Below are 19,410 nucleotides of genomic sequence, written 5' to 3'. Positions count from 1 at the left end.
GACACAGCTGAGAATCACATTACTTTCAGCATCTCTGCTGATGGAGAAGAAAGGAGCATGCTTGGTGCATCATTTCACATTACTACTTGCTGTTTTTTCAACAAATTTTACATAGCAAACATTTGGTTTCAGCTGTAATATCTCTAAATTCTCCTGAATACATGAATGTAAACAAAAGCTTCTGGGCTTCAAGGCAGTTAACACAATAGTGCAGGTGGGATGGACAGAGATGCTAGTTTGTTCATATCAGTGACTTACCTGAAAGTACCATACATAAAGCTGTGCAAATTGAAATACGGAATCTGTCTTGGAGCCATAACAACATGAGATGAGTCTCTTAGAAACTTGTCTGAAGTAATTCCCTACAGGAATTAAACTTCTTCTCAGAACAATTTTATACTCTCTCCTAAACCACTTTAATGCCATGCTAGTTCTACAAATCTAGAAAGTTCTCATCCAAGGTTAAAATCCAAAGATGACCAGAGATTTCAGAGAAGTTGAAAAGTAAAAGAAAGCAGAGGATTCCTAAACATCTTAGATGAATGCAACTCAGGACAATATTACAAGACAAGTAGCAAGATTTTGCTAATACATGCACTTACCCATATCATCGTCAAATATGGATTTTTGTTCCACCTTCTTTTTGGTCTTCTTTTCTTTTGGTTTTGCAGTTAGATCCGCAAAAATATCAATGTTATCATCAAACAGGTTTGTCTCTGGCATTTTCTCTTTCGTTTTGGTCACTGGCTTAATTGCCTCAGTAGCAAATATATCGTCCTTGGAGAAAAATATAGAAAGATCTCATCAATCCAGAACACGCTTCAAGAGAATAGTCAAATTAACTGTACACAGCAGCTGAGATGTTAAGAAGACTTGGGTTTCCTGGGCTTATCGGACAAAGGTTGAACTCAGCGATCTGAGAGGTCTTTGCCAACCTTACTAGCAAGAAGTTTAAGACCCTTTTCCTCATGGGGGACTTGGCAGAAGTGCCTTAGTAGTGGATTGTATACAGGTCAAATACAGCACACAGAGGCCTGTATCAAGTGCCCAACCCACCAATTTTATTCCTTTTTAAAAAAGTGTTATTTAGTTGCTGGGAATTGAACAGACAGTTAACAAATAAGAACCAAATACCTTCTTATTCTGAAAAAGGTAAAGTTGTCACAGCACATTCAGTGCATGCCTGCTCTGTGTTAAGGCTCCATCTTTTAAACTACTGCTGCTAGTTAGGGGCTGAACAACCAAAGAGTTTCTATATCCCAGCAGTGAAGCAGGATTGAGAGTTTACTTCGCTCCCTTATCCTGCACACCCCATCCTATTCAGCAGCCTCCAGTAAGCCTAAATTAGAGGGGTCTACATATGGAGCTGGGGAACAAAACAACGTGGCAGGTTCAGCAATTACCTCGAAGATATCTTGGGCAGTAGGGTCAACTGCTTGGCGGACAGCAGATTTTAACTCTTTTTTTCCAGTTTTTTGAGAGGTGAAGAGAGAATCTTCCTCTTCCTCCAAAAAAGGTATAGGGCTGCTTTTTGTTGAAGACTTTTGTTGTACAGGCTGGAAGAGATCATTGCTATCCTGATCACCCAGATCAGGCTTTTTCTCCCTGCCTTTTACAGGTTTGTTAGCCATACTGTCTGGCATTCCCTCCTTCAACTTTGATTGTGCAGCTGGTCTGGATGTTGAGCTGCTTGCAAAAAGGTCTTCAGACTCAAACAGATCATCCCCGTTTTCTGTGGATTCTGGAGGAAGGAGTTTGTTTGTCCCAGCAGACAAAACACTGCTGTGAGCTGGTAGTGACAAGCTAGAGCGAAAGCCATTTTCCTTGGACTCTGCTTCAACAGCAAGAGGCTCCTTTATGTTCACTACTGCTGACATTTGTTTTGGTAGAGAGAATTGTGACTCTTTAGTAGCATCCATCTCCTCACTCACTTCAGCCTCTTGGGCAGCCAGACGGCGCGCCATTCTGCTAGGGGGTCTGCGCTTCCCTGGAACCCTGATCCTGGTCTGTAAGGAAGGAGAAAAAGCAAAGCAGAGTCATACACAGGGAAAAAGGCCCACAGGACATTCAAGCTTGGAGTAGTTTGAAGAAAGATTTAGAAATATAACCCAGGATTTCTGATTTGCTGCCCTTAGTCATTCCACAGTGGTGGAACTGGTGTACAAAAGCAATAGCACTCACAAATAGAGTCACAACAGGTCAGCAAGCCAATCCAGCCCCTTGGCTTTAGGTAATTCCTTAGTCAGCCTGTTATCTTGCTAATCTAGGGGCTTTTGCAGTGCAGTTCAAGCCATGACTAATTATATTTTCCACGCAATTTCATTTTATGTATAACCTATCGCAGTTACTTGCCGCTTTTAAGGAAGCCCCCTCTAAATTTCCATTACAGCCTCTCCCCTATCCCACATGGACAGGAGTATTTACATGGGTAAGAAATGGATCACTACAACTCTTCTTCCCTTTTGTTAATTGCTTCATGCACTGTTCTTTGAAAGGGCAGGCAGAATGCTGGGCAGGTTGCTTTGTTCCAGCCATTGGAAAAAAGTGCATTTGACTGGATATATTTACACTCAAACTTGAAAGGTTGAAGAAGCAATGATATGCCAAAATTACAGCATCTAACCTGAGCCACAAAAAGCATTCACTGTAGAGTTACCAAGATGCTTCTTCTCAGATTACTTCTGTAAAAAACATGCATCATCACTACACTAAAATGAACATTCAAGGTTGATAATACGCAGCTACAGGCAGTCTATTCTTTGCAGGCCTATCTATTTAGAAGTTTCACAATAGAGAGCTTTCTCTCTTGGAACATGCTGCTATTGGAAACAACTATGCCTACATAGTAACACACCAGGCTGATGTACAAGCTTCAAACCCATCTGTCACCAAGGGGTCATGTCAGCCACAGTTGTTGATGGCTGCTGCATCTTGCCACATCATCTCTGCTACTCATCTAGTCATGAACAGCCTCATCAGCCTTATAGGAAGAATGAATCAAAGGTTTTAAGTTATCTTAAACTGTTGCTCTCAGGAAACCCCACAGACTTACAAAATCATAGGCACCTAGATGAAATCTTAACTACATGGCTGACACTTCCATTTTTTTTAAAGAACCACTATTCTTTAATTAGAATATGCCTTTTGCAGTCCATAAAGTAGAAAGTGTGAGTGAAAAACAAGTGAGTCGGGAGGCAGAGATTTGCCACTTCAAAAGCTGTAACACTTCTTTTTGTTTTCCTTTGTGAAAACAAAAGTTTTCTTTGAAAAAGAATTGAGAGTTACAGTTCAGTACAGCATGTCATTTTTATCCACGGAGGAGGTAAAGGTCAACCTACAGCAGTGATGTGTTCTGGATCGCTTGTCAAAGCAGCTGCCTGTAACCTGTTTTATAGTTAGCCTAGCAAGATGTCTTTTTAATATTTTTTTAGGTTGGTGTCTCCTGGGATAGGACAAGATGTTATGCTAACACACCTTCAACCAACAGGGAAATCCAGTATTTGGAAAAGGTACTCATGTACTTTAAAAGGCACCAGGTATAGGCATAAGCCCCTCACTGAGCTAAGTATAGGTGCTAAGCTAGACTTCCTCTTCAGTGATCCACAGAAGTGAGAGGGGATTAGATTTTCACACTCCCATTTAGATTCAGATAAACCACACTGTTAGCAGAACTTGCATACCAAAACAAACTCCTGCACGAGGACAGACTGTGTTTTCAATCCCTCTTCCTCTTATCCTAAATACCAAGGTTACCTTATTGGCGTTGTGCAAGGTGTCTGCTTGCATGGGCTGATCAAAGCTTACGCCGAGCTCTTCATTGCTTCCTGCAGCAGAGAAGGCTTCGCTGTTCTGCACCTCCTTGGGCTCATGTAATGGAGTGTCCAGCACTGGTAAAGGGGACTTGACACTGGAAACCTTAGGCATTGCACCAGGTAGTAAGGCTGAAGGGTTAATAGCTAAGTTAGCCTACAAAACAGAGACAACAAAAACATACACACAAAAAGAGATCACATTACTACTGCTCCAGAGTAGGCATGGCCCCAGAGAAGCAGCAAGAACTAGTGTATCTCAGCATTCAAGTTCTACTTTTGAAGTAGTACCTGGCTTTTCTCAGACCTAAGAACTTCTGTGTCTCCCACAAGCTCTGTCTCACTAAAACTGGCGTGGTCAATACTATTATTCTGTGTAAGAGCTTCAGGAATAGCAGGGTCAAGTTATGCCAGACCAAACACCTATGTAGCTCAATATTCTGTCTGAGGAGACAATGGTTCTGACTTTGAATGGTACTGTGATATAGACAGTTATTAGACATTTTGTGTCAGAAAAGGAACATAACCATAGTCCCCTCTAAGAGTCTCTAAACATACTTAATAGTGCTAAGAACAATAGCATCAAAGAGGAGCCCACCCTCTGCCCCCCCAACATGAGTAAATAGTGCTGCTTAGAGTCAGGACTGAAACAGAAGGAGGAAATAATATTAAACATGCAATACAGAAAAAGCAATCAAAAGTATGCCATCTGAAAAAAAAATAATGTTGCAAGAATAAGGTAAGGAAGCAATAAGATTTTGGTTCAGGGAAAGCTATCAGTGAGGCAAGGAAGATTTTTTTTTTTTTTTTAAGTTAAAGTGCCAGTAAAGTTAATTACTTGTAGCTTTCCAATCCGAGATGAAGGCTCTTTGGTTTTAATGGGAACAGGACCTGTAGATTTCTGCACAAAATTACATTGGATTAAACAAGTTGACAAGTTTTTATCAACCAGACCATTGTTTTCATTTTAATACATGTATACAAAGCAGCTAATTGCTTACCAATTTCTTCTGAAGATACCTTGTTATCATCACATTCTACCATTAGAGCTATAGTCACTAAATTTTCTGTTTCAGTTTCCCACATGCCATGGCCCCATCTTCATTACCAGATTTCAATTCACCTGTCCTTCTATCCAATATTATACTTTGCCACGGTAACTGAACAACATCCAGCTTCTCCAGGCCACTGCCACCACTAGTCAAATCAAATCAGGACAGCTACCTTCTCTCTTCTTGCTTATTCTGTTCCCTAAAATCCTCTGAAGCCATATTGCCAGGCAATGATCTAACTTTTCTTTGTAACTGGCTGTAACAGGGCTACAGACTTCAATGAAGCCCACATGGAAGCCAAGAGAGCTTCAAAATTGTTCCACTCAGACTTCAAGGAAAACAGCATCAGAGAAGTGAGTGTTCCTCTGAAAAAAACAGGCCAGTAGTGCTAGAAAGAAGACTAGGCTAAAAGAGCAAGAGCAGCTGTTTGGTCTCAAGACTTGGGTCAATTGTAGGACTCAAGGAATTAATCAAATCAGCTAAGGTGCACTTCCCAGGGCTTGCTCTCCACAAGTTTGTAATCTGCATGGTTCTGTGAGCTAGGTAATACTGCTCTTGGTATGACTGGGCAGTCAGAGCTCCTTCAGCTAGGCTGAAGTAAGCATGACAAAAGAATCCTAGTATCTGAGGAGACTGTTCTCTACTTAATTGCATGTGGTGTTCAGCTTAACCTCAGACAGGCTGAAACCATTCCCATAGCAGGCTGTCAGTAGCTACAAAAACCAGGAAGATGAGCCTGGTTCTAACCTTCAAGGAACACTTTACAAAAAGGGAAGACATGCTAATTACTGGCCCTACAGGCATGCTTTGTGTTCTTCAGCCCAGGAGAGAAAAAACAACTCCCACTCCCTACAACAAAAAGCTAATCTTGTACACATGAAAGCCCTCAAGCAGTTCTGGTGAGACACAGGCCAGAACTCTGGTCCAGATCATCTCTCCCAGAGACTCCTGATTCTGCAAGATTAACTGCAAGATAGGAGTCTCAACTGACACAGATTTGCGCTGCATGCCCTGATCTCCTTTCTGAGAAAGGCTTCCTTTAAAGATCACATTAACCCCAACAGACTGGCACTTCAGAGAAGAAGAAACAACTCATTTTCAGTACAATTCAGCCTAGGGTGTAGCTCTTCACTGCCATTTGACTTTTTAAAGTGAAATGTGTTTGTACAATGAATAAAACATCAATAACATTTAAACTTCTGGCTACTAACAGTGCACCTGCTGATAAGCAGAGTATTTTGGTCACACATTGCCTGGCAGCCAGTGAATCCAGGCATTACTTTTCATCTTTCCAAGGCACTTAAAACAGGATGATCTCCTTTTTCTTTGCATGCTGTTCAAGGCACAAGATTTAAGTACTTGCCTCTGTAGTTGCTGCCTTCAGAGTCTCATCTTGCTTGGCACTTAAAGCATTTTCTAGGTTACTGCTCATTGAGGAAGGGCCAACAGTGGTCTGAAGAGTTTTCTTCTCGGCCATTTTCTGAAAGCATTATGGGAACAAGTCAACATGAATGGGGTAAAAAGCATGGTTTGCAGATCCAAAAAACAAAACCCCAAAATAACATAAGCAAAAATTTTTAAAATCTTGCTTTTAACTGAACAGAAAACTGGTCACGTCTTTTGATCCTGCTGTGCATAGTTGTATTTGGTTTGCATGGCCAGGTTTTGGTAGCAGTGGTGAGGAGCTACAGGAATGAATTTTGTGACAAACTGGTAGAAGCTTTCTCCATGTCTAGCAGTGCCAATCCCTGGTGGTTCCAAAGATGGCTGCTGGCCAAGGCTGAGTCAATCAGGAACAGTGGTAACCCCTCTGTTATATTTAAGAAAAAAAAAAAAAGATATTTTACAGCTGTAATTGCAGGCAGAAAAGAGTGGGGTGAGAACACAGGAGAGGAACAGCCCAGCAGACACCAAGGTCAGTGCAGAAGGAAGGAGAGAAGGTGCTCCAGGCACCAGAGGTGAGATTCCTCTGCAGCCTGTGGTGGAGACCATGGTGAAGCAGCTGTGCCCCTGTAGCCCATGGAGATCTACACGAGTGCAGAAATTCACTCACAGCCTGTAGAGGAGACCCAGGCAGACTAGGTGTGTACCTGAGAGGAGGCTGGGAACCCATAGGAGGCCTGGGTCCTGGCAGGGACCTGCAGAACCATGGGAGAGGAGCCCACAGTGGAGCAGGTCTCCTGGTAGGACTTGTGACCCTGTGGGGGACCCAGGTCAGCACAGGCTATGCCCAAAGTACTGCACCCCATGGAAGAATGACCCTGTGGGATTGACTTAGGCTAGAGAAGTTCATGGGGAACGGTCTCCTGTGGGAAGGACCCCATGCTGGACCAGGAAAAGGACTCCCCTCTCTGAGCAGTGGCAGAAACAAGGTGTGATTAACTGATCTAAACCCCCATTTCCCATCTCCCTCCACCAGAGGGGAGAGGAGGTGGAGCTGGGAAGGAGAGACAGATGGGGGAAAGGTGTTTTTAAGGTCTTATTTTACTTCTCATTATTCCACTCTGATTTTGATAGAAATAAATTCAATTAGTGTCTCTAATTCAAATCTGTTTTGCCTCTGTCAGAAATTTGTGAGTGATCTCTCCCAGTCCTTATCTCAACTCATTTATATAAAAATATAACTTTGTTATATTTTCTCTCCCTGTCCAGCTGCAGAGGGGAGTGAGGGAGGGGTTTTGGTGAGTGTCTGGCCTCTTGCCAATGTCAACTGACTACAATAGGCATTGTCTTGTGGCTCTGCAAACCAGGGGCCTTCCATTCCTCCAGTCTACCTCAACCTTTGCTGTCTGTGCTAACAATTACTAATGAGAGTTTCAATAAACTTTCAAATGCATGCATATTTCCTCATCAACAAAACAGCAGAGAAAATAAAAGCACAACGCTAGCTAAGGATCAGTGCTGTTTTTATGTTTTCAAGCAACCAGGTTCTGTATATAGTCTCCCAAGCACTAATTACTTAAGACCACTCTGTCCAGAGTCCTCAAAGAAACTGTTTTCAGGAACTATTGCCAGTTTGCTAGCCTAACTTCCAGCTATAGATATAAATATAGACTAAAGTAAAAGTTAGTTTCAGTTTAATTAAGATAACTGTATTTAAAAGTAGTAGTTGAAAATGTATGTTAGGACTTTGACCTCAGACCACCTGTAACAGTCTAGTTCATTACTGCACCTACTTGTCCTTTAAAAGCAATTGGGTGACCATGAGAATTTTAACACTGTACCATTAGCTGAGATCAAACCAACCTGCAGAAACTTGAATTACACAACTCTCAGAGCATGGCTAATCAGTTATGCATAAAGCACAGGGAAGTAATATTAGCAAGTTAAGCAATTAAACAAAACAAACTACTACTCTGATTTCTGCTCAGGTGTGCTCTCTTACACCGAAGCCGGTCCCAGGTGTACACAAAAATAAATAGAATCTAATTCTTTCATCATAACATTGGGAGACCCAATGCATCTGTTTGCTCCCTATGTCTTCAGAGTCACAATGACCATTTCTGATCTCTCAAAAAGATTTGAAAAGTCACTTAATTTCCTGAAGGTATACAGATGGAGAAAATCCCTTCCCTACACTTCTTTCCAATCTCTTCTATGTAAACCATTTACAGTAGAGAAACAGGTACCGGAACATTTGTTTTAGCAGGACTGAAGAGATCATCCTCATCATCATCCCCAAAAAGCCCTCCTCCAGGTGATGGCTTCAGGATACGGTTTGCAGACTAAAGAAACAAAAGATAAAGAAAAGATGTGTCACAGATCCAAAGCACATTTCTTTCAGCCCATCATGCCAGAATATAACTGACATTAGCATTTGGCTCTCCCTGGAAATCAGGGACTTCTAATCTGTCCAAACAAGGAACATCACTACACTGAACACTTGAAAGATTGTTTTTAAACAGGAGGTTCAGAAGAGGGCTTTGAACTCACCATTGACTTCTTGGGGCTGGCAAAGAGGTCAACATCTGGGTCATTGTCCTTCTGAAGTTTGTGACTGAAGAGAAGCTCTTCGTCTTGAAAGACTCCAGTGCTTTTGGGCCGAGTACTTTTCTCAGAAGCCTGGAAGGAGAGGAGAAAGGTCCACACAGTGAGAAACTCCCTCTGTGAGGAAGTTATTTGCCTCACGATAAGGCAGGTTACAATTCCCCTGAGGCTACACTACAGCCCTGTACTGGTAACAAAAATACAACTTCAATTGCTGGTTATGTTTTATTTTGACCAAATTTGCAAAACTTACAATGTAAATATTTGTATTTAGAGTTCAATTTAATGAGAAGACATTTGTCACAATATCTGTGTCTGCTGATCTAAGATCCAGCTACTACGACTTACTTGTAAAGCTTCCTTCAAAAGGAAAACAAAAAGTTTTCAGTGTGTTATCACAACTGTACAGTAAGGTTTACATTCCAGTAAGACTTTTATGCCTCAAAAATTTCAGCTAAGGATGCAGGACATAGTAGTGAGAGGAAGCGAATCTAGAATCTCTTGGTTATCTTCCTAAACGACATTTTCAAAGAAGAATTTATTTTTTTTTTTTTTTAACAAAAGGCTTGTAAAGGTATTATTGTTGCTAGACTCCCTGTTCTTCTCCTGTGAAAGCAAGCAAACACTCACATGGAAGAATAGAACATACTGCCTTTGGCAAGAATTTGTACTTTCAAATTTGCTGCTGTGGGGAAGACTGAAGTTACACGTATCACCCTATCCTCCATTACCTGGCAAAGTAAGGAGTGTCAGCTCCAACACCAAAAACAATGCCTTTGCATGATCGTGGTCATTGCAGGCACACAGGTGCAAAGGCAAAGGCCCAACTCAAATGTCCAGGTAAAGGCCCATATCTGTGTTTTACCACTAATCTGTCTCTATTAAAACAACTCAAATTAAAGGATGCCTCTTCAGAGCATCAGTGGATGTCCAGTACCATAACACCACACACAAAATCCAGGCAGCCAGAGTGGTCATCCTAAGAGTAAAGCCTGATTCTACCCATTCCTATTCAAGTCTCCAGGAACCCCAAAGGGCTCCCTAAATTTAATTTCCAGTACACCATTTTTCATCCATATGCCCTCTCCTATGATTCTTACTACTGTAATTTCTTTATTACATTCTCAGTCTCTCTCTGCACCAACTTTAATTTCATATCAAAAGCCAGGTCACTTTTAGAGCACTAGAACTGCTGTTTATGCCCAGATACGTGAAAACGTAATGCACATCTAGAATTATCCACACACAAAACACATATTAAGTTGAAATAAGCCAGAAAAGTAGTAGCACCTTTCAGATTTGCCTGTCAAAAAGGTTAAAATTCATAAATTACCATTCTGATTTTTGCATTTCAGCACCTTGATCACTTTGTGACAACTATACGCTGACAGATGAGAACTTTGAAGGAAAGATTTGAACGGATTTCTATTTTTCCAAATTCATAAGACAAATGTGGCTTCTTTCAATCATTTCCCAGTGTGCTCCCCACAAAAAAACAAATGCAGTATTCATTCACAAGTAGTAAACAAGGGCTGAAGCTAACAATCCATTTTAACTCAGAAGCTGCTCTAAACAGTGATTTTTCTCCAACAGTCATCTATTTCATTCAGTTCAAAGGGCTTCTGAGAAAAGTGTACATAGCTTTTAGGACTGGCAGCTTACTTTTACGCAGTCACACTAAGATGACAAAACCTTGTGGTACACTGTAGTATATACCTTTTGACCCTACTTTAAACTTACAGAAAAAAATTCAGTATATTTTCATCAAGTGGAAACAAGAATATTGCCATGGATTCAAGGATATTGCTGCTGAAAATTCCAAGTGCACCTCTTGATGGTACACACCATATCAGAAAAAGCCAGACTAATAATATGCTAGCTGGAAGCTTTTTTAAAAAATGAACACACATACTTGAAAAACAGAAGTAAACATAAGATTAAGATAATTATTGCTGAACCTAAGTCTGAAGGCATATACCAAGCAAGCAAACTGTAACACTGAAAAAAAAAAAAAAAAAAAAAAGGGATAAACCACAAGGTCTAAAACTCCACATTCTTTTACTTCCTAGTGTCTTTGACCTTGAGGAGTAACTGAAGAGTCAGTTCTGTAAAGCAAAAATCAAGTAGCTGCACTGAAACATCTGTACAGAATTTCTTTTCAGATTAACATGTAGCAAAATGTTTTCAAATTAGTGGGACATGAACATTTACAAAAGAATTCAGGATCACAAGGAAGAGCAGGAATAATTTCTCACCCAAGAATCTGGAAGGTTAGAAATTGAGAAACACCAGCCTGCATGACATGAAGAGAGGAAAATGTAAAAAAAACTTTGCCTAGAAAAGCAGAGATGGAAATACCATTTCATTTCTCAGTGTTCAAAAACTTCCTTACACTCACCACAACAACTCCTTTCTGTGCATTTTTTATGCCATCATCATCTTCCAGTCTCTCTTCTTCTTCCTCCTCAAATAAGCTTAACACTTTCTTAGCTTGGCTTTTCACATCTTTGTCCAGAGCTGGTGGTGATGTTGCAAACAGATCTGAATTGGCAGCTGGCTCTGAATATATTACTGCAAAAGGCTCCACCAAAAAAAAAAAAAAAAAAAGTAACACATCAGCCTACTATTTATTTCAGGTTTGCCAAAAAACCCTGCTAAGCTTTCTTGGTTAAATACCACCAGTGGTCAGAGTTCTGCAATCATTACCAAGCAGGCAACTGTATTCAACTAATTTTTCCCAAGCAGACAGAATATCAATATGCAGGATAGCAAGAGACAGTTGATAAAGAAAAGAACACACATTTCAGCTCTGAAAGGAAGACAAGTTTCCTTCTGTACCCTACCCCGTGGCACTACTGATAAGCAGCTTCCTGCATAAGGTTTTCTCCTCATCTCTATGTCAGGCTGCATGTGCACCACAAGGCTGCACTAATCAGCTTTGCCACTATCTCTGAGTTACCTAGCTCATATCACCTGGGATACTTTAGAGTGAACAGCACTACTAGAACCTTAACTGTGCTCAGGAAAAGTGTGAAGAGTAAGAACTACAATGGAAATTCATCAGCTGGTAATTCCTCAACAATCACTCAGTAAGTCTATGCCCAAGATCAGTTCTGCTGAAGCCTCTGCAATAATACACTCAATATTCATAAATACTGTTCTGTAACAGTATTGCCCAGCAGAAATTCACAATCCTGAAGGCCATAATAACACTCATCACTTTATAAAACATCACACATTATGGTGAAACAAAGTTACTGAGCTTGAAGAAAAATCTATATATTAATACAGGCTATGTTTTAAGGGAAAGCTTTGTTCATGTAAATGAAATTACCCAACCCACTCTGGAGGGAAAATGGAAACAGATTCTGCCTACCTCCTTCCCCCCAAAAAGCGCCAATCCTTCTCAAGGACATAAGTCAGGAAACAACTTTTTAATGCCATTTAATCAGTTTGCTGTTTGACTGACAAGTGATTTTGCTAAATGGAGACAGAGGAACTCTTTCATCCAATCCAGAAAAATATTTCCGTGCCAGAGCAGCACTCTTTGATTGTGGGGTTTTTTTAACTGAATCTTTACCAAACTTCAGACTAATGTAAGAAAATCCCCTCACTTTTTCCTTTGTTTGCTGCCCTGTAACTTCTGTTCCTCGAGGCACAGGAGCTGCTCCAGGCTCTTCTGAACACCACAATGTATCTTCTACCTGGTTAGACTTCATAGTTCCATCTGGCAGATCTTCCTTTTCCTCCTTTTCTTCTTCATTAAAGGTACATGGTGCTTGTACTGGTTTTACTTTCTCCTGCAAAATTAGGAGAATGTTGACAACACAGAATTGGTGGTTATGTATAAAAAGTGTATGCTGCTGTGGGATAGCAGAGTCTCAGTTTGCCTACTGCACAGGTTTAGGACACTGGCAACATACTTGACTTCTCCTATTTTCCTCCCATGGGACAGTCTGGTTTGTGACTTTTAATTTCCAGTATTATGAGTTTTTGAATCTGATTGAAGAGTGCCAGGAAGTACACGGACAGGAATCCCCACTACAGATACAGCTCTATTAAATCCTTGCATCTCATACTCTCAATTCCAAAGCATGACCAGACAGGCAGGACATCATAGGCTAAGCTTGTAAGAGAGAGGACAGCATTAGCACACAATAGGGAGGGCCAGTAACAAGCCTGTTTACACATCTCAATCATCTTGGGTAGGATAACATGAAAGGTTAAGCCTGGCTACTGAGTCAGCAGTAAGCTGTTTGTTCCTTTTAGTGTGATGTAATGGTTGAGAGCTTTCAGAACATCCTTAGGAAGGGCTTTTAGCAAAAACCAAACAAATTTAGGGTAAGTGGTCAAGAAAATTTTTAAGTCTCTATTAGGCTAATAGTAGTAAGAGTGTAGATGTAAGAGTTCAGTCCTCCCTGTTCCCATTCCCAATTTGCTAGAGTTACCATTGAGTAAAATGAGTTAAGACTTATATTCAGTACCTAACAACAAGGATAGACTGTAAAATTACTAAGTGTTCCATGTTAGTTTTAAAAGAATGGGGAGTTACCACTGCAGCCTTAGCAGCTGAAGGAAGTAGCATTGACTGGGAGCTGAAGAATGATTCTCCATTAATATCATCATCTTCAAATAACAGTGATGGCTTCTGTGGCTTTCTTTGGCTGCAGTGAGAGAGGGAAGAAAGTGGAAGATTCAGAGGCCATGCATTGCATCTGTTTAAAAGTATCACTTAGGACCATCATTTGCAGCAAGTGTTCCCAGATACAGCATTTGGCTTCCTCACTGTCCCAACAATTCTAAGACACACTTTCTAGTCTACAAGGCTTTCTGAAGAAGTGGAGATAAAAACAAAGCCAAGAGGATTTTATATCACTGGCATAGAAATGGAAAGGCCAGTTCAGTGGTGGCAAAGAGAATGACCCACCACAGACACAAAAGAGCCCAGCACTTCCCCTTCCTTCTCACCCCCCCCCCACTTCCTCCTCAGCAACAGTACCAGGAACCAACACTTGCAATATGCCTGGGTCCATCTGGTTTTGGAAGGGCTGACAGGCTGTTCTGAATAAATGCCTCCCCATTCCCCTCCCAGGACTGTCACCTCTCTTTAGTGATTGCAAATAAATCCTCCTCATCATCTTCCTCAAAGAGGCTTGTCGTCTTCACATCTTTAGCCTGACTAACAGTGCTAGCTGGTTTTGCAGGGTCTTCTTTTCGGCCACCTTCAGAAGGAAGTTTAGCTGGCTTGGAGACATTCCAATGTTCCTTAAAAAGAAGGAACAAGTTTTCTTTTGTCTTGGTCAAAGCCACTTTGCAATCTTCTTTATAAGGAACACTTCATCATCTTGGCAGTCCTTTCACCTCTCTACTAGTTTACTTAGCTGCCTGCATTTTAGCCACTGTAATCTGACATTGCTCAGGCTTTGCAAAGGGCTTGGTCACCTTTTGGCACACAGTATTAATCCAGCAAAATACAGTACACACATTTTGTTACAGCTGCTCTTGACAGCTGAGGTCAGTGTCACCTGCAGTGTCACAAGAGTAGGGTCACTCAGTAGAACCTGACTGGAGCCACTTAAATAGTTAGCAAGTTTGATGAATGGGAAAAAAGAAAAAAGAGATAAAACCCACCACATATACACCCAAGACACCTCTTTACTAGAGTGCTCAATGTTGCACTTGTTTCCTTCACAGCAGTTCTCCCCCAGGCACCCACCTCCTCCCATATCTATACCATTTATTAAAGCCTACACACTAAACAAGATACTTCTGCCTTGTTTGTTTTGCTATTCCCAGCATTTCAAGTGGTTTTCCCCAGGTTCGCACCTTTGTTTGTCCTCTTTGTGAAAGGGACTACAGGCATGACAAAGTCTGAACTTGGTTTATTCTACAGTAAGATAAAAATGCATCTAAAGATATTACTGTTGCCTACTAAACAAGCAATTAGAGGACAAGCAATAAAGTCTATGCAACAGAGTAATTTTGAGAGGTAGAAGGATGAAGAGTCTGGATCCTATTCATATGAGCTAATTCAGAGGTTTCCAGACAAGATTTTAATTTTTAAGTTTTTAATTTACGTTAGTGTCTCTGGCTTTCATTTAAGATGGAGAACAATACTTAGGATATCCACAGAAGAGGGCTGCTCTATGGGAAGCCTAATTATTTATGTATCATTTTCCCATTCCTAGATTTAAAAAACCAAAACAGCCAAACAAAGGAAAAAACCACCGAAACTTAAGCAAATAAAAATTCCAATAAACAAAACCACATACAAAAGAAACCCACCTCAAAACAAAGAAAACCTCAAGACATATCTATCCAGAACTGCTAAACGTTCCTTACAGAATTTAAAGCAGCAAGAACAATCTTATTTTTCCCTTTTAGTGTTTTTAAGTCAGATTTGTTGGCAACAGTCTTCATTTGCTATCAAACCTTCTATAAATTACATTGAAAATATTGATTTTCTCTTCCACATGACTTCTATTACCTAGATCCTGTGAAAATTTGGATCAAGGATCAGCCTCCTTAGCTGCAAACCAGTCAAAGGATTGGGGCAGGCATGGCATGGGACACAGCAGAGTTGGTCTGTGGTTCCCTTCTCAAAAGTTTTATGCTTTGTTCAGCATAAAGCCCAGAAACCACTTTCAACCAAATCTCACTCCTCAGTACCTCCTCATCACTGCTGAACAATAAGCTGGAAGCTGTCTTGAGAGGCCCTGACTGTTTTGCTCTCTCTTCTGGGGGCTTTTCCTGGTGCTTCTTGGCAGGTCCCACACCAAAGAGATCCTTAAAACAAAATAAAATATAGTATTATAAAAAATCAAAAGCCAAAGCCACAATGAAAAGCTCATTGAGAAATCATCAGCACATAAGATACTGTTGCCATCCACTTCTCATGTAAGTAGGATACAGAAACGGTGTTTTTTGAAGACAATTTCGAGTTTAACACCATATTCTGGTACAAGTAATTCTACACATAGAGCATTTGATAGACCAGAAGCTTGTAAGTGCATAGCCTGGTTCTGGCTCACAGATTCTCCACCACAAGATGTGACCAGCAGCCAAAACCCATCACTCAGCAATTCTGTAGCACAGCAGCCAACACAATTGGGCACTGTTTCTAACCCATATAATGAAATGGAGAATGAATCCTATTCTGAAGACAGGCATTAGGTGAGCTGAACATCTACCACTGGGTAAAAAGATTTTAAAAAAACACACCCCAATTCAAATTTTTTTAAGGTTTCTTGCACAAACTTGTACTCTGACCTCCGTTTCCATACTAGCAGTCACTCTTCTTACACAAATGAATTCAACAGCCATGACAAGAGAAGCAAGAAGTCATCCATGTGACAGATACCACAGGTTTAGGATAAAACAGCTTCTTGAAGCTTGTATTTGTTCTACTGCTCAGTGTTCTCTAGTCCTCTCAGAGGGATAATATCCTTCATGTTAGGTCCAGAGGTGAAATGCACTGACTGCAAGCTACTTAAAAGACCTCAAGAACTTGCAAGACTCCCCACTCCCACTCTCCTCCATAGTGCTGTCCACATGCTCAGAACTGCTGCACAATGCAAAATCAATTTAGTGCTCCATTTGCAAGCCCAATGTTGTAAATTTCTGAATATTTCCTGCTGCATTTGCAACAGCCTGTGCAGGTGGGTTCCCCCACACAGGCAGTATCAGGAAGTGGAACTTACCTCTTCATCATCATCAAACAAGGAAAATGGAGCTTTTGTCATGGACTTGCTGGTGGGGAGAGATGTAGCTTTGGACTTCACAGGTTTACTTGATGAAAACAAATCCTGTGCAAACCAAAGAAATGTTACTTTGCAAAACAAGGTCATATGTTTAAGAAATCTAAAGGGGACATTCGTGTTTTTCCTTATGAAAAAATATGTTTAGAATGTTTATGAAGTAGTGGATGCCTTATCTGATGTACCAATCACTTGCAACTGCATTGGGATTTTCCTCATCTTTGCAGGTTAATTGCTAGCTGAAAGCCAAAACAAAACATATGCAGTCTTTAATGATTCTTACTCTTAATTTTATGCTCCTTCCTGTCTTCAGGCCTTTAATTCATGCCTGTGTGTACCACTAATGTTTACCTCCCTAAAGACAGGGAAAACAATCAGCTTTCATTCTTGGAGCAAGAAGAAACTTTCAGAACAGCTGGAAGTATGTACATGGATGTCAGATTTCCCAATCCTACAAAATGCACAAAGAGTCCCAAGATACAAGTGGACTGAAGTCAGAATGACTGAGATCCCAAGGATTTCTGTAGGGATTTCTTGAATAAATACTCACTTCAACATCCTCCTCATCAGAGAAAAGGCCCCTCTGTTTTCTTGGAGGTGTTTCAGATAAAGGCTTGAAATCCTCACCTGAAGATGGTTGACTCTTTAGGACAAAAACAGACTGCATCAGCACTCATTTAGATTCAGTAAGGACCGGCACATCTATGACACATTTTTTTGCAGTAGCCAGGAGGAGGTGTGGCCAGGACCCAGAATTTATTTTATACCACCTCGTGTCATTGCTGGGCACAGCGGGAAGGGAGTCTCTTCCAGGGAGAAGTGCTCTGAGTCAGCTCAGCATGGCAGAGGCAGCAGAATCATTTGCCTCTTTTCTGTACCTTCCGTCATCAGTATTGCTGCTGTTGCTGTTTGCTTTCTTATTATCTCTTTGCTGTTTCAAGTAAATTGATTTTATCTCAACCCCTGATCTTTACCTTTTGTGCCTCCAATTCCCCTCTTTAGCCCTCCCCAGGGAGAGAGGGGTGGCAGGAGTGAGCAACAGTGTGGTTGCAGTGGGGGCACTAAACTGGGAAGTACCTTTCCTAAACTATGACAGATTCCCTGCTAAGAGGCATGCGATGGCAGAATCCTAGCAGCTGAAGGGACAGGACCCAAGCTTGCCACCTGTTGGCTGAAGTCCAAAACTCATGTGCTATGCACAAGTGACTTGCAGGTCTTACCACAGGCCTCCTCTCTGCCACACCATCCTTCTCAGCAGAAGAATGTATGCAGCAACTCAAGCCAGGCCTCGGAAGCTAAGGGAAAATGTTTCTTTTACCAAGCTATGTTTCGCAAAGGACAAGGGCAGTTTGTGCCAGCTATCATTTCCTGCATTATTACAGCACAGCCCCAGCCTGCCACCAGCTATATTGCCATTAAACTTAGAATGATCCCAGACCCAAGCACTACTGTCATAAAGCTGGGAATATAAAACAGCCCTCTCTTCCTGACTGAGCAGGAGGGGTGCTGCTGAATCAGTTCTCATCCTCTTCACCAGGAAAGCCCAGTGCTGTGAGATCCCTCTCACTGCTCCTGCTTCACTGACCATGGATACTCTTGCACTGCAGCAGAAATAGAAGCTGACTTTGGCCCCTGTGCTCAGGTGCTTCTCATAGGACAACATGGAGAAGGTGCTACAGGATTTGCATTAGACTTCTCAGTCCAGAGGGCAGAAGAGTCACTGCAGCTAATTATGTTCAAATACTCATTGGACAGAATGTATAAAATGAGTATATACAGTATTGACTATAGAAACAAAGAGCATTACTACTTTCCTGAAGGTACTGTTCTGAAAGTGGAGTGGGTATTAGGAGGTTCTCATAACTCTCTCACATACATATGTATGTGCTCAGTATCACATTCAGAGCTTTCTACAACTTAGAGGAGCTTTCAGCTGAGAAACAGTTTTCTAAACACCCCAAGTTTTGTATATGCTTAGGTAGAACTGTGACACCCACCCTCCTCTCCCATAATACTCACAATAGACTAAGGGTTACCAGTTAAATTGCTGTCAGTGGCTGGTGTAAGAGCAGTTTCTGCAGCACAGAACTGTGACACCAAAGGTTTGTTACTCAGGCTGGCTTCATTTCAACCATGAAATTCATAAACATTTTTTATTATCAGAGGCTTCTCATTTTGCTCTCATTTCAATCCTGCCTTAATAAGATTCTTTAAATCACTGCCCACACAAATAAAAACCTCAAACCCCATGTTTAAAAGGCAAAAGGCATTTAAGGACCATTGAAGTACTAAATTATGGAAGACCCTATCAACCTCGTCCTATTTCATGAATATGCCACTTTCATAGTGTTGTATATGGAAAGACTGCTTCAACTGCAGCAGAAACTTTTCCTAAAACCTCAGCCAAACAATCCATTTATATGCCATTACCTTTTTTTCCACAATTGCCTCTCTATGGCTTTCCGTTTCTTTAGTTGTGCCAGCAACCAGAGAAGGAATGGCAGGTTTCTCTTTGAATAAGTCACCTTCTTCATCATCATCAAATAGGTCAGCTGTGGACTTGACTACATAAAGAGACAAAACCAACAGGGAATGAGGAATACACAACAAGAGAAAATAAGGGAGTCTCAAAAGGTAGCATACTGTTTAACGATGACCAACATCAGGAGTCTTTGAGAGAAAAAGCCAGACAAGCTCCCAAAGTGAAACACCACTTACCTGAAAGCACTGGTGACAGAATATGCAGTCAAGCAGCTGAGCCAGCTGGCACCTCTAAAGGCAGTGTTTTGTATTGGCTTAGCACAG

The 19,410-nt window shown here is 41.1% G+C and overlaps 1 protein-coding gene across 5 annotated transcripts in view; it reads right to left on the bottom strand.

The window, feature by feature from the left end:
• WASHC2C (WASH complex subunit 2C) overlaps positions 1-19,410 on the bottom strand; it is a 36,543-nt gene that overhangs the window by 3,030 nt on the left and 14,103 nt on the right. For 4 of the 5 annotated variants that reach the window (XM_053984420.1, XM_053984422.1, XM_053984421.1 and 1 more), the window contains 15 exons: positions 19,036-19,169; positions 17,156-17,248; positions 16,549-16,653; positions 15,518-15,634; positions 13,950-14,113; positions 13,401-13,512; positions 12,463-12,648; positions 11,247-11,429; positions 8,795-8,923; positions 8,491-8,586; positions 6,225-6,341; positions 4,648-4,710; positions 3,754-3,966; positions 1,404-2,006; positions 603-777 (listed from right to left, as the gene is read on the bottom strand). In XM_053984420.1, coding sequence (XP_053840395.1) covers positions 603-777; positions 1,404-2,006; positions 3,754-3,966; positions 4,648-4,710; positions 6,225-6,341; positions 8,491-8,586; positions 8,795-8,923; positions 11,247-11,429; positions 12,463-12,648; positions 13,401-13,512; positions 13,950-14,113; positions 15,518-15,634; positions 16,549-16,653; positions 17,156-17,248; positions 19,036-19,169 — 2,490 coding nt within the window. The remainder of the gene's footprint in view (positions 1-602; positions 778-1,403; positions 2,007-3,753; positions 3,967-4,647; positions 4,711-6,224; positions 6,342-8,490; positions 8,587-8,794; positions 8,924-11,246; positions 11,430-12,462; positions 12,649-13,400; positions 13,513-13,949; positions 14,114-15,517; positions 15,635-16,548; positions 16,654-17,155; positions 17,249-19,035; positions 19,170-19,410) is intronic. The other variant, XM_053984424.1, reaches the window with a different exon arrangement.

This window comes from Vidua macroura, chromosome 8 (assembly GCF_024509145.1).
Source record: "Vidua macroura isolate BioBank_ID:100142 chromosome 8, ASM2450914v1, whole genome shotgun sequence".
NCBI lineage: Eukaryota > Metazoa > Chordata > Aves > Passeriformes > Viduidae > Vidua > Vidua macroura.
This window is presented reverse-complemented; position numbering and strand designations above follow the sequence as displayed.